General features: G+C 44.5%; 1 protein-coding gene across 1 annotated transcript; it reads right to left on the reverse strand.

The window, feature by feature from the left end:
- Positions 1 to 1869: 1869 nt before the first annotated feature.
- On the reverse strand, positions 1870 to 11809 carry LOC123488280 (tropomodulin-3-like; the record flags this gene model as incomplete). Its single annotated transcript, XM_045219175.1, has 3 exons — positions 11733 to 11809; positions 2677 to 2897; positions 1870 to 2026 (listed from the first exon to the last, which is right to left on the reverse strand). Coding segments are annotated over exons 2-3 (283 nt in total), but the record flags the coding sequence as incomplete, so codon positions are not given.
- Positions 11810 to 13984: the final 2175 nt, after the last annotated feature.

Raw genomic sequence — 13984 nt, forward strand, 5'->3', positions numbered from 1 at the left:
CAACATCTGTGGTTACCCACAACATCTCAACATTACCCACAACATCTCAACATTACCCGCAACATCTACACATTACCCACAACATCTACACATTACCCACAACATCTGTGGTTACCCACAACATCTAAACATTACCCACAACATCTAAACATTACCCACAACATCTAAACATTACCCACAACATCTATGGTTACCCACAACATCTAAACATTGCCAACATCTATGGTTACCCACAACATCTAAACATTACCAACATCTACAGTTACCCACAACATCTAAACATTGCCAACATCTATGGTTACCCACAACATCTAAACATTACCAACATCTACAGTTACCCAGTGTAGGACACAGCAGAGTCATGTATTTACAGAGTTAGAACATTGAGGTTTCTGCATTATGACGCATTTACATCAAATCAAAGTTCATTGGTCACGTACACAGATTTGCAGATGTTATCGCAGGTGCAGCGAAATGCTTGTGTTTCTAGCTCCAACAGTACAGTAATGATTGTGTTTCTAACTCCAACAGTACAGTAATGATTGTGTTTCTAGCTCCAACAGTGCAGTAAAGATTGTGTTTCTAGCTCCAACAGTACAGTAATGATTGTGTTTCTAGCTCCAACAGTGCAGTAATGATTGTGTTTCTACCTCCAACAGTACAGTAATGATTGTGTTTCTAGCTCCAACAGTGCAGTAATGATTGTGTTTCTAGCTCCAACAGTGCAGTAATGATTGTGTTTCTAGCTCCAACAGTACAGTAATGATTGTGTTTCTAGCTCCAACAGTGCAGTCATTATTGTGTTTCTAGCTCCAACAGTACAGTAATTATTGTGTTTCTAGCTCCAACAGTGCAGTAATGATTGTGTTTCTAGCTCCAACAGTGCAGTAATGATTGTGTTTCTAGCTCCAACAGTACAGTAATTATTGTGTTTCTAGCTCCAACAGTGCAGTAATGATTGTGTTTCTAGCTCCAACAGTACAGTAATGATTGTGTTTCTAGCTCCAACAGTACAGTAATGATTGTGTTTCTAGCTCCAACAGTACAGTAATGATTGTGTTTCTAGCTCCAACAGTACAGTAATTATACCTAGCAATACACACATAATACAAAAACGTAAAACGAAAGCAATATCAGAACGAGCAATGTCAGAGTAAATAAACATATAAATAATGGTGTGTATAGACAGTATGGACAGAATATAAATAGTAGTGACATGACACTACTCACCAGCAGTGTAGAAAATGTGCACACACACACACACTACTTCAACACATACACACCCAGAGTTTCCCCTATATTCATTTAGCAGCGGCGCCCCGCAGCCACTCCCCCCCAAAAATATATTTTTTTGTATTATTATTAATTTTGGCAATTAAGCTTATTTTTTACTTACCCAGAGTCAGATTAACTCATGGATACCATTTGTATGTCTCTGCGTGCAGATTGAAGGAAGTTGCTACAACTAGCTTTAGGGCAATTGTTAACTAGCGATAGCACCAATAACAGACATAAAAATGGTATCCATGAGTTCAATTGCCAAAATCGCGCACTATCCCTTTAAGATCCGAGTGACGAGTTATAAAGTATATTTGTAGCAAACAGAGCGAGCAGTGGCGCGAATGAGAGCCACAAGCGCACAGCCACCGCATGCTCCTCATCATCTCTCTACAGTGCAGATATATTTCAGATGATATCATGCATTTGGGAGTAGAATATCATTTCTCACAGTCGTTCTCCTAAAAAAAAAATCCCCACCGGGGTAGCATGCCCCCGGACCCCCCTCCCCCAGCTACTTTTGCCACAGCTGCTGAGATAAATTGTAGGGGAGACACTGTAGACCGTCTCAACACACACCAGGTTCCATACCTTTCCTCTCTCCAGTGAATGACACTACGTCATCTCTGTCTTTATACTCCAGAGCCTCCTTCTCCAGATAACTGAGGAGTTTCTCTCTGCTGTAGGGGCCGGTGGCTGCTTTCACTGTGTGGTCCTTCTGACGCATCGACGCTGGCAGCAATGCATTCTGGGGGAGACACGGAGGGTGGATACACAGGTTTATTGACTGATTGATCAATTGGTGATTGGAGAATTCATGTGCCATGTTTAAAAACATTAGGGCTACATTCGGTGATGTGTTGTGTTCCTATGGTCGCCTAGTTAGTTGATTCATCTCACTCATGCTGTCTATAAGTGAAAGACAAGAAGAATGTTTAAGATGCTCTCTACTTTAGACTTAACGTGTCTTGAAATAGGCCTAATCCCACATTTCCCAATACTTCTGTCAGTTTGTATTGTGTAATATCACTACAATAGTGTTTAAAAAGGGCTATTGGTCTCACTCTGGCTCTGGGGGGGGTTCATTATCCTACTCTACTCTACTCTGCTCTGCTCTATTCTGCTCCATTCTGCTCCATTCTGCTCCATTCTGCTCCATTCTGCTCCATTCCGCTAGCAAATAAACATACAAACACTTGGCAGACTCTCTGCAGAATCAACACATAAATACACACACACGCTCTCTTTCCCTCTCCCTTAGATTTCACAACATTGAGAGTTGAGGATTGCGAGAGTTGAGTTGGAGGTTAAACGTTGATAAGAATGAGATGTCTGTCTAGCTAACAAGGAGTAAACCCAAGGAAGACACAGACGCAGAGAGACCCCGCCCCTCCATACCTCTGGGTCCATCTCCTCCAGAGCGGTCTCCAGTTGTTTGAGTTCCTGCTCTGACAGGTTGTTAAGGATCTCATCCTCGTCAATCTCCTTGTACTTCTCCAAGTCTTTCTTAAACGACAGCGCCATGCTCTCTCTCTGCTACACCTACTGCAGACTGGGGACCGGGATGTCTGTCTGTGTTCCTCTGGGTCCAAGTGTCGCGCCTAGGGGCAGGTAACCTGCTAGAGAGACAGAGAGGATGGAGACAGAGAGAGACACACAGACACAGACAGACAGACAGACAGAAACAGACAGACAGAGAGAGAGACAGAGAGAGAGAGAGAGAGAGACAGTGGGGGGGAGAAAAGATGGTAACATTTGAGTTAGTGGGATCAAAGTAGGTACTGTAATCAAAGCCAGTCCGACACCGTCTGTTCTTCGGTCTTAAACATCACATAAACTGGGTGGGTTGAGCCCTGAACGCTTCCAACGGGTTCTCGTGGCTTCCAACGGGTTCTCATGGCTTCCAACGGGTTCTCGTGGCCTCCAAAGGGTTCTCGTGGCTTCCAAAGGGTTCTCATGGGTTCTATGGTGCTGTGCTGACTCAGGGCCTGTTCTAAGGAGGAGTTAGTTCCAGTGTTCCCTAAATTTTTGGGGGGCACTGAGCAAATGTCAGGTCTGCTGAACGGAAACTTGACTGCGAACACTGAGACTTTACCAGCTTTAAGTTACAGTTACAGACAGTGTACAAGTAGGCCATGTGATGATGATGTAGGCCTATCAGAGTGGCCTACCATCATAACACTTTCTCAAGGAAATAGCAATTCTACGATACAGCCTATAGTAGCAGCCAATGTGTGGTGTTCAATGTATTCCTACATTCCATTAGATTAAAAAAAATCAAAATAACATGAAACATTTTTAATATAAGTGACTGAAATTGTTGTATTGTGTTGTTTGATGCAAGAAACTACTTTATATTCCATATTATTCCCATACCAAAAATGTATGGCACCCTCTGCCTATTGGCTGCTTATTCAAGCCTGTCTCAAAATACAACACTGCCCCTTTAAGACATAAAAAGCTCTTTAACTGACTCACTTTTCAAAGATGGCTACACCTTTTTTGCTCTTGTAGGAGGCAATCACTCCCCCATTGCTATAACTGGGCTAATAATAACTCACTAACTAGCAAAGAATATTAACAAAATGTGCTGCTCTGTGTGTGATAACATCTCAAAACAAGCTCATCTACTCCCGAACCGTTTCGTGCCTGTCAATACAATAGAATCCTCCTCCGATGTGCTCTGCCTAAAACAAAATCACTAACCGTCTTGCATAGTTAGATTTGTTTTGGTTTGTTGCATTGAAAGGGACTAATATGTTGATTAGATCAGAATTCCCACAGTAAAGGAAACATTGATAGTGTAAAGCAGTGGTTCCCAACTCCGGTCCTCCAGTATCCCCAACAGTACATATGTTCTGTTGTGGCCCCGGTCAAGCACACCTGATTCAACTTGTCAACTAATCATCAAGCCCTTGACAAGTAGAATCAGGTGTGTTTGTCCGGCGCTACAACAACAATGTGTACTGTTGGGGATACTGGAGGACCGGAGTTGGGAAACACTGGTGTAAACTAACGGGGCGAAACTCTAGTAAAGTTGAGTGAAGTTCAATCTTGTGCGCCTCTGCGCAGCTGGAATTTTTTTATCAATTATTCACCTGTATTTCCTCCCAAAATGAAATGCTAATTAGCTGCTAATGTGGCTTTCATAAAGAACTACAAATGCCATGATGATGTGGAGGAGACTGCTGAATCAAGGCAAAGGTAAGAATCTCTGGATTAACTATCTAATGTTAGCTAAACGTAGTAATGAATAAATAGGCTAAATGTCTTTAACGGACAGTTCTGTAAACTGTCTTGTGAAAGTTTTATTGACAACGTTAGGTGTGAGCTAAGAGAGTGGGGACCTTGCAGGGATTTGTAGTCTTGCATGATGTCTATGTTGATGCTAATTAGCATTTTTCGAAATCTGAGATTAAATAGAGACTAATATATTGATAAAAGTCACTGCGAGAGATTTACATGGTTATCAAACACTACGCCAGGCTAAGCCTACACTTAAGACAGCCCTTATTTTAATTTCTTAAATCCCCTATGGGAAAAAATGAATGGTGGAAAAACAATTGGAAATATTTCCCTGTTTGACCGCTAGGTTTTATGGGAATTATGACACCTCCACTGTGGGCTCTATAGCATAGGGCTAACAGGGAAATAACAGGCTCATTCAGCCCTGATGGAAAGTGAATGAGAGCAGATGAAATGTCAGCATTCATGATGATAGTAATGTTGATAGCATCCATTGCTGGCTATTGATGATCCAAATCAGGTTTATGAAGACAGGAATAAAGCGGGTCAGGTCCTAGTCCAGTCCACAGCCTGATGTTTATACCAGACCAGGTAGAACACCCTACTCAGAAATAACATGACTGAATAAGTTCAAGATGATGTAGCCTATTCTAATAGGTTATAGGCTGTGTTCAATCTATCGTAGGCCTAACTAAGCCCTAAACCTTTTTCACAATTCAAGCCAGGGCCAGGAGTTAAACATGGATGCATTAGTAAAAGCAAACTAGATGCAGCCAGTTTATCTGTGGGATAATAACCATGTGTTTCAGTTCCCCGTTGGAACGACCGCCAGCTTTCTAGAAAACCGTTTCCGCCATTGTAGAGCCAAATAACACACAGACAAATCCATCATCATCTAGACTAATGCTTTCCAAATGTATACTCACAATGTGTGTTAAACTCCCTGGCGTTTAACCTCTTGGTTAACTTAGCTGTGACTGGAAGGCAGAGTGGGCAGTGAGGTCTGACTGGAGACCCCTGAACCTATAGACTAATCTATACACACACGTCATTCTCTTCCCACAATGTCATCTCAGCTCTTACATCAGCTACCTACTTTCTCTGTTTAGTCAACACCACCGTCACACTTAACCTCTCGCAGGTTATACAACCCGTACTAATGGCTGTTCTTCTGTCTCCTCCAGGACCCTCCAGGTGATTAGGTTGAGTAGTCAGTCCAGACAGGAGTAATGGAGCATGGAAGGGAGGTAATGACGGTAAGTGTCTGGGAGGACAGGACACTGAGAGGATCCATTAGTAGAGTCTGATTGATGCCTTTCTCCTTCTGCGGGCTCTACTAATCCTCCTAGACAACAGCAGATGTCTCAGAGCCAATAGTAACACCAGAACACCAGAACATAGTACAACCAGCCTCTCTAGTTATAGATGTACAGTACACACACACACACACACACACACTCACACACCACTACTCGGACTCCCCACACACACAAAACTAAACAAACACGACACACCCTTTAGGGAAAAGTCAAGAGCGGAACACCTTTGAGGGATAAAGTCATATGAGCTGGCTGTATGCAAAGTCATGCTCACCTCAGTTTCTGCAGTAAACACAGGTGACTATCCAGATCTACAGGGACTCACACAAGGTCAGGAGAAACTATCCAGATCTACAGGGTCTTCCACAAGGTCAGGAGAAACTATCCAGATCTACAGGGTCTTCCACAAGGTCAGGAGAAACTATCCAGATCTACAGGGTCTTCCACAAGGTCAGGAGAAACTATCCAGATCTACAGGGACTCACACAAGGTCAGGAGAAACTATCCAGATCTACAGGGACTCACACAAGGTCAGGAGAAACTATCCAGATCTACAGGGTCTTCCACAAGGTCAGGAGAAACTATCCAGATCTACAGGGACTCACACAAGGTCAGGAGAAACTATCCAGATCTACAGGGTCTTCCACAAGGTCAGGAGAAACTATCCAGATCTACAGGGTCTTCCACAAGGTCAGGAGAAACTATCCAGATCTACAGGGACTCACACAAGGTCAGGAGAAACTATCCAGATCTACAGGGTCTTCCACAAGGTCAGGGGAAACTATCCAGATCTACAGGGTCTTCCACAAGGTCAGGAGAAACTATCCAGATCTACAGGGACTCACACAAGGTCAGGAGAAACTATCCAGATCTACAGGGACTCACACAAGGTCAGGAGAAACTATCCAGATCTACAGGGACTCACACAAGGTCAGGAGAAACTATCCAGATCTACAGGGTCTTCCACAAGGTCAGGAGAAAGAGGTCGCTGTACAAAGACTGGACCTATTTCTCCCTCTAGACTGAAACAAGCGTACATGCATCTAAATCTAGCCCCATTGAAGAAGAAACAATCAAATGACTAGCTTTAGCTTCAACCTGTCCAAAAATAACATTGCATACACAGTAGTCTTTCCTTTCCACAGAGACAGAGATGTTGAGTAATGTTAAAGTTGAGCAGGAAATGGAGAATGGTTATTACATTAGAACACAACCCCAGGGACAGAGAGACAGAGTTCTGTACTATGAACATCCTCCAACTATAGGCCGTTACCAATAAGGGCGGCAGGTAGCTTAGTGGTTAAGAGCGTTGTGCCAGTAACCGAAAGGTCGCTGGTTCTAATCCCCGAGCCGACTAGGTAAAAAAAAAATCTGTCGATGTGCCCTTGAGCAAGGCACTTAACCCTAATTGCTCCTGTAAGTGGCTCTGGATAAGAGCGTCTGCTAAATGACTAAAATGTAAATGTAAGAAGTCACAATAAGGTGCAGAGCGTTCCATTTACCTGCTGGGGGGCAAGGGGACAACCAGCTCCGCTAAAACTATTGACAACTGCATTTTCAAGGGATTGTTAAATAAATGTTAACTACTTGGTTGTAATATCATCACCTCTTGAAGAGTATAGCCAGAACTCCACATTTCTGATTATTCCACATTTAGCTCCATCATGTAATTTCAGATACGTGAGGGTAGCCCCACGATATCGCTCAATATTGGCCACCATTAATTTGATATTTCAGTGATATAAAATAAAAGTTAATTACACCTGACAAGTATGAGTGGTTTAGGTTAATTTCCCATCATTTGTGGGCTCTGCCTGTCAAGCAGCAGAAGGGCGCATAATGATTACTCTGCAAGCTACCGGTAGAATCCGTAGTAAGTAGAACTAATTTACTTTTTTCTCCAACCAACATAGCTAGGCCTACCTAGCAAAGTTAGCTAACATTAGCCCCTTTTCAACATTGTTTTTAAGAGTGTTTAATCGTGATTGCTGCTGACAGATTGATGGACCACTTCAAAATTGGCTAGCTGGCTAACAACGGATCACGTCAATATGGCTAGATAACAAGCTAGCTTTCAGGGGATAAACTTGGTGGCTATATCCAAATAGTTTGATTTGCTTGTTATATAATGGTGGTGGTGACAGTAGTCCGACTGACAACTTTACCAAGACGACAACTTGCCGATGTCAAGCTCTTTCCAAAAGCCTCATCTCTAATGAACCAAGCTAAATGACATGTTTGCTTAGCTAGCTAAATGAATAGGCTACCCTCACGTATCTGAAAATACATGATCCATTGATGTTTACTGATCATGAAAAGCCTGCAGTGACTTTCTGTATAACTCTGATGGAGCTAAATGTGGAATAATTGGAAACATCTGTAGTTCTGACTATACTCTTCAAGAGGTGATGATATTACCACCAAATAGTTAACATTTATTTAACAATCTCTTGAAAACGGCACGTCGTTGTCAATGGTTTTAGCGGAGCTGGTGGTCTACTTGACCCCCCAGCAGCCAAATTGAACGCTCTGCACCTTATTGTGAGGTTTTATTGATAACGACCTTTACTATCCTAGGGGATGATAAACCAACCTCTTCCTCCCCCCCTCCTCCATTCTTTCTCTCCCTTTCCTAATATTCTCCCTCTACTTCTAGCTACACTACTCAAGAGGAAACAAATGTAAACCCTGCCTTTCTTTCCTCTCCCTATCTCCTCTCTCTATCCTCCCTCTCTCCCTCCTCCTCCTCCTCCTCCTCCTCCTCTCCCTACTCCCTCCCTCTCTCCCTCCTACCTCTCTCCTCTCTCATCTCTTCTCTCTCCTCCCTCCTCTATCATCCCTTCTCTCCCTCTCTCCTCCCTCATTCCTCTCTCATTCCTTCTCTCCCTCTCCTCCATTCCCTCCTCTCATTTCTCCTCCTCTCATCCTCTTCTGTATTATTTTCCACTCTGAGTTTTCTCCTTCACTCATCTGTTCTCCTCTTTCCCTCCCCCCTCCCCCCTCCGTCCTGCTCTGTTCTTTTCTCTCCTCTGCTGGTGTGGGACACTCCCTTCTAGAGTGGCTGGGGATAGGCAGAGCAGGATGAAAAACAGATGGAGTGGAGGAGCGAGGCAAGAAGGGGGAGAGAGAGAACTGATGTAAAGAGGGAGGAATGGAAGGATCAGATGCTGACAGGGCAGTCACTGCTGTGGTAAAACAACAAACGTGGATTGAGGGAGGTGGGGTTGGAGGAGGTGGGGTTGGAGGAGTTACAAACTGGTACTTTTAAAAAAGCTACAGCTTTCTCTGTATGTCCTCTCCACCCCTCCTCTCTGTCCTCTCCACCCCTCCTCTCTGTCCTCTCCACCCCTCCTTGTCTGTCCTCTCCACCCCTCCTCTCTGTCCTCTCCACCCCTCCTCTCTGTCCTCTCCACCCCTCCTCGTCTGTCCTCTCCACCCCTCCTCGTCTGTCCTCTCCACCCCTCCTCGTCTGTCCTCTCCACCCCTCCTCGTCTGTCCTCTCCACCCCTCCTCGTCTGTCCTCTCCACCCCTCCTCGTCTGTCCTCTCCACCCCTCCTCGTCTGTCCTCTCCACCCCTCCTCGTCTGTCCTCTCCACCCCTCCTCTCCACCCCTCCTCGTCTGTCCTCTCCACCCCTCCTCGTCTGTCCTCTCCACCCCTCCTCGTCTGTCCTCTCACCCCTCCTCGTCTGTCCTCTCCTCTCCTCTCCTCCTGCTCCGTGTCTGCTACAGCTCACCGGTTGGACACAAACACACTCTCCCCTCACTCCCCACAGTCTGCAGGCTCTACACACACATGCACCTTTGAATTCATGGGCTAGGCTATGTAATGGTGATAGAATTGAAGTGTCCTCTCCTCAACAGAAACAACATGGTAGAGAATTCCCCCCACTAACACTATCTGGTGTAATAATAATCACACCTTCCCAACCCGAATGGTAGAAGTATGACCATCATACCATGCTACTGGCTAATTTCTCCCTCTGTTGGAGCGGACAGAAGTAGAACCGGCTTAGCAGTATCAGACCTGATAAACCTGCTAACAGTGTGATATTCACACACACACACACACACACAACATGCTGAGTTGGCATCTCTGAGCCCGTTAACCTTCTCTGCTGCTGCTCTGGATCAGCTGTTGCTAACTCCTTTGTTGTCCTCATGTAGGAGACACACACTGTTCTTACATTTCCTCGCTTGGATGAAAGTGTCTGCTAAAAGGCATATCTCTCTCGAACGGAACTATGACCTCTCTGTCTTTATACAGACAGAACTGTCCCCCAGGACTGGGCGGAGTGACAGAACTGTCCCCCAGGACTGGGTGGAGTGACAGAACTGTTCCCCAGGACTGGGCGGAGTGACAGAACTGTCCCCCAGGACTGGGTGGAGTGACAGAAGTTAGTGGTAAAGCAGGGTCTGGAGGGGGCATGCTGATTGTAGATCTGTGCCTAAAGGATACTTCACACCTGGGCTAACTCGCACGTTTCCTTATTAAGGCAGGCTTGGGCCACACCCTTCATTCAGAAGAAAGCAGTGTTGTGACCACACAAGTCTTTCAGGTGGCAGATAAGGATACAAGCTACTAAATAAGTACCTTTTACGGAGGGCTGCTAAACCAGGGGTGTGACACAGGACAGGAGGCATTGTTTCTGCTGCTACTCCCAAGCTAACAATGAAAGTGCCCGCACACACACAATCGCAATTTATATTTCTTTCTCTCTCTCTCATGCTAACACACACCTTGTTTGCATGGTAAACAGTCTGAAATGCTTGACAACCACGCCGGTTTGAGCTGAGCAAGACCCACGTTGAACTGAGTCACCTCTGTAAAAACCTGACAGTTGGGCAGATGTGCAGCTAGCGGAGAGGATTTCAAAACAGATTGGTTTGTTGTTCTGACAACGACAGACAGGCGCGGCCCCATTGCGACAGGGAGGTGACGGAATGGGGTCCACAGGTCCTGCAGCGATGCTATGGGACTCAGATTTATTTTTATGTGCACTAACTTGGCAATGCCCTAAAACATACAAGCTGTAACGTTAGTAGGTAAATGAATGGCTACATTCACACTAGCTAGCTAGTATAATAACAAGCACATCGGCAATTGATTTAGTTAACTAGTTTGCTACATGAACGTTCACTGAAAAGCTAGCTAGTTAGCTATATCATTCTGATTCGGTAGCTACGGACTATATCGCCCAAATAAATTATGATTTGTCTGTAAAGCTCGTGGATCACAGACAATATAACTAGCTAGCTGATTAGCTAGAGAGGAAGAACAGAGCTAAGAGGGCAATGGTGACATAGTTATGACCAAAGACACAGGAGATAAGTGGAGAGAGTGCACGAAAACGTAAACTGGGGCGTATTCATTACGCCAATTCTGTTGCAACACGTTCCTTAAACGGAAGCAAACAGAACAAGAGTTTCTATTCGTTTTGCTCTGTTTGCTTGCATTTAGTTCTTAAACGGTTTCCGTAACGAATACGCCCCTGAACTGCCTCCACTGAGTCCAACATCATCCCATAACTAGCTGGCTAACCACATATTCATCCGCATTGGATCATTCGGTTGTTACAAAATCTGTCACCAACACACAAACCGCAAGCTTGCGTCTCTCACTGGCAGACCGAGAAGCAAGAAGTGTCTGTTAGCTATCTAACTTAGCATAGCCAGATAGCTAACTGGCTACCGTATCATATGCTAGCGAAATTGTGAGACGGCCACACGATTGCTGTAGCTAACGTTAGATAGCGAGCAAAACGATTCACAGTTTGTAACCTCGATGTATTCTCACCTGAAACTACAGCGACTGGGCAAATTCAGTCCACACGTCTTCAGTTCACTCCAGAAGGCGCTACCTATCAAATGACTCTAGCTAGTTACTTACTGTACTGTTCCAATGAATACGAAGGCTTCACTGATGCTCGCTTTCTTTCTCACCCCAAGGGCGGTAACACAGGAAGAGAGACGTTGGACACAGTACCCAATGTTCGGCTGCGTCTCTAGGTCTGAAAGCCGACTCAGCCAATAGACTGAAAGGAAATCTACCACTGACCAATGAGCTTTCTCCATATCTAAGAGTCAGCCCACCTCTGATAAGCAAATGACCAATCAGCAGCAGTTTCGATGTAGAACGCAAGCAGAGGTATGTGGGACAAGCAGTAAGCGCTGAGGTATAATCATAAGACTGACAGATGAAGTTTCCCTAGAAAACACTGATTTAATGTCTGTTGCGTCTCTCCTCATGGTTACGGTTAGGATTTGGGGAGAGTAAGCTGATCCTTGAAGTCACGTAGATCGATTCACTACTCTCTTTTTATTTATAAAGCTATCTTACATAAACTTCTGCCATACCTAACATCATTAATACACTTTAGATGTACGAATGACCAAACCCGGTCTCAGGAATGGCTAACTGGAGATCCCTTCGGTCTCCACAGAGTTGGGTAAATCAGCTTTTGATTTCTTTGCACCCCATGTATGGAACAACTAAATGTACTGGTGCCTCTCGGACAGTTCAAATTGTTGATCAGAAACCTCTTTGCTGAGGAATGTGATTGTTTCTCTTGTCTTGACTATATTTTGTAATATTGTATATTTGTATTATGTTGTATTTATAAATTGTCTATATGCAGGGCTCCCTTGTATATGCTTGTGTGTGTATCACAGGAAGTTGGTGGCACCTTACTTGGGGAGGACGGGCTTGTGGTAATGGCTGGAGCGGAATCAGTGGAATGGTATCAAATAAATCAAACACATGGATTCCATGTCTTTGATGCCATTTCATTCGCTCCTTTCCAGCCATTATTATGAGCCGTCCTCCCCTCAGCAGCCTCCACTGGTGTGTAATGTGTATGTGTGTGTCTGCGTGTTTGTTTGTGTCATAACACCCTCACCATTTCCACTCCCTCCTGAGAGCCATCTGGCCCTGCAGAGTGAAACTCATCCTCTTATTGATCTGACTGATGGGAACATTATCATGGACATACACTATCACACTATTACAATTAGTATTACACTACAGACTGACTGTTACAGTAGGACTACAGACTGACTGTTACAGTAGGACTACAGACTGACAGACTGTTACAGTAGGACTACAGACTGACTGTTACAGTAGGACTACAGACTGACTGACTGTTACAGTAGGACTACAGACTGACTGTTACAGTAGGACTACAGACTGACTGACTGTTACAGTAGGACTAGAGACTGACTGACTGTTACAGTAGGACTACAGACTGACTGTTACAGTAGGACTACAGACTGACTGTTACAGTAGGACTACAGACTGACTGACTGTTACAGTATGACTACAGACTGACTGTTACAGTAGGACTACAGACTGACTGACTGTTACAGTAGGACTACAGACTGACTGACTGTTACAGTAGGACTACAGACTGACTGTTACAGTAGGACTACAGACTGACTGTTACAGTAGGACTACAGACTGACTGACTGTTACAGTAGGACTACAGACTGACTGACTGTTACAGTAGGACTACAGACTGACTGTTACAGTAGAACTACAGACTGACTGTTACAGTAGAACTACAGACTGACTGACTGTTACAGTAGGACTACAGACTGACTGACTGTTACAGTAGGACTACAGACTGACTGTTACAGTAGGACTACAGACTGACTGACTGTTACAGTAGGACTACAGACTGACTGACTGTTACAGTAGGACTACAGACTGACTGTTACAGTAGGACTACAGACTGACTGACTGTTACAGTAGGACTACAGACTGACTGACTGTTACAGTAGTACTACAGACTGACTGACTGTTACAGTAGGACTACAGACTGACTGTTACAGTAGGACTACAGACTGACTGACTGTTACAGTAGGACTACAGACAGACTGACTGTTACAGTAGGACTACAGACTGACTGACTGTTACAGTAGGACTACAGACTGACTGACTGTTACAGTAGGACTACAGACTGACTGTTACAGTAGGACTACAGACTGACTGTTACAGTAGGACTACAGACTGACTGACTGTTACAGTAGGACTACAGACAGACTGTTACAGTAGGACTACAGACTGACAGACTGTTACAGTAGGACTACAGACTGACTGACTGTTACAGTAGGACTACAGACTGACTGACTGTTACAGTAGGA

This window comes from Coregonus clupeaformis, unplaced genomic scaffold (genome assembly GCF_020615455.1).
Source record: "Coregonus clupeaformis isolate EN_2021a unplaced genomic scaffold, ASM2061545v1 scaf2122, whole genome shotgun sequence".
NCBI lineage: Eukaryota > Metazoa > Chordata > Actinopteri > Salmoniformes > Salmonidae > Coregonus > Coregonus clupeaformis.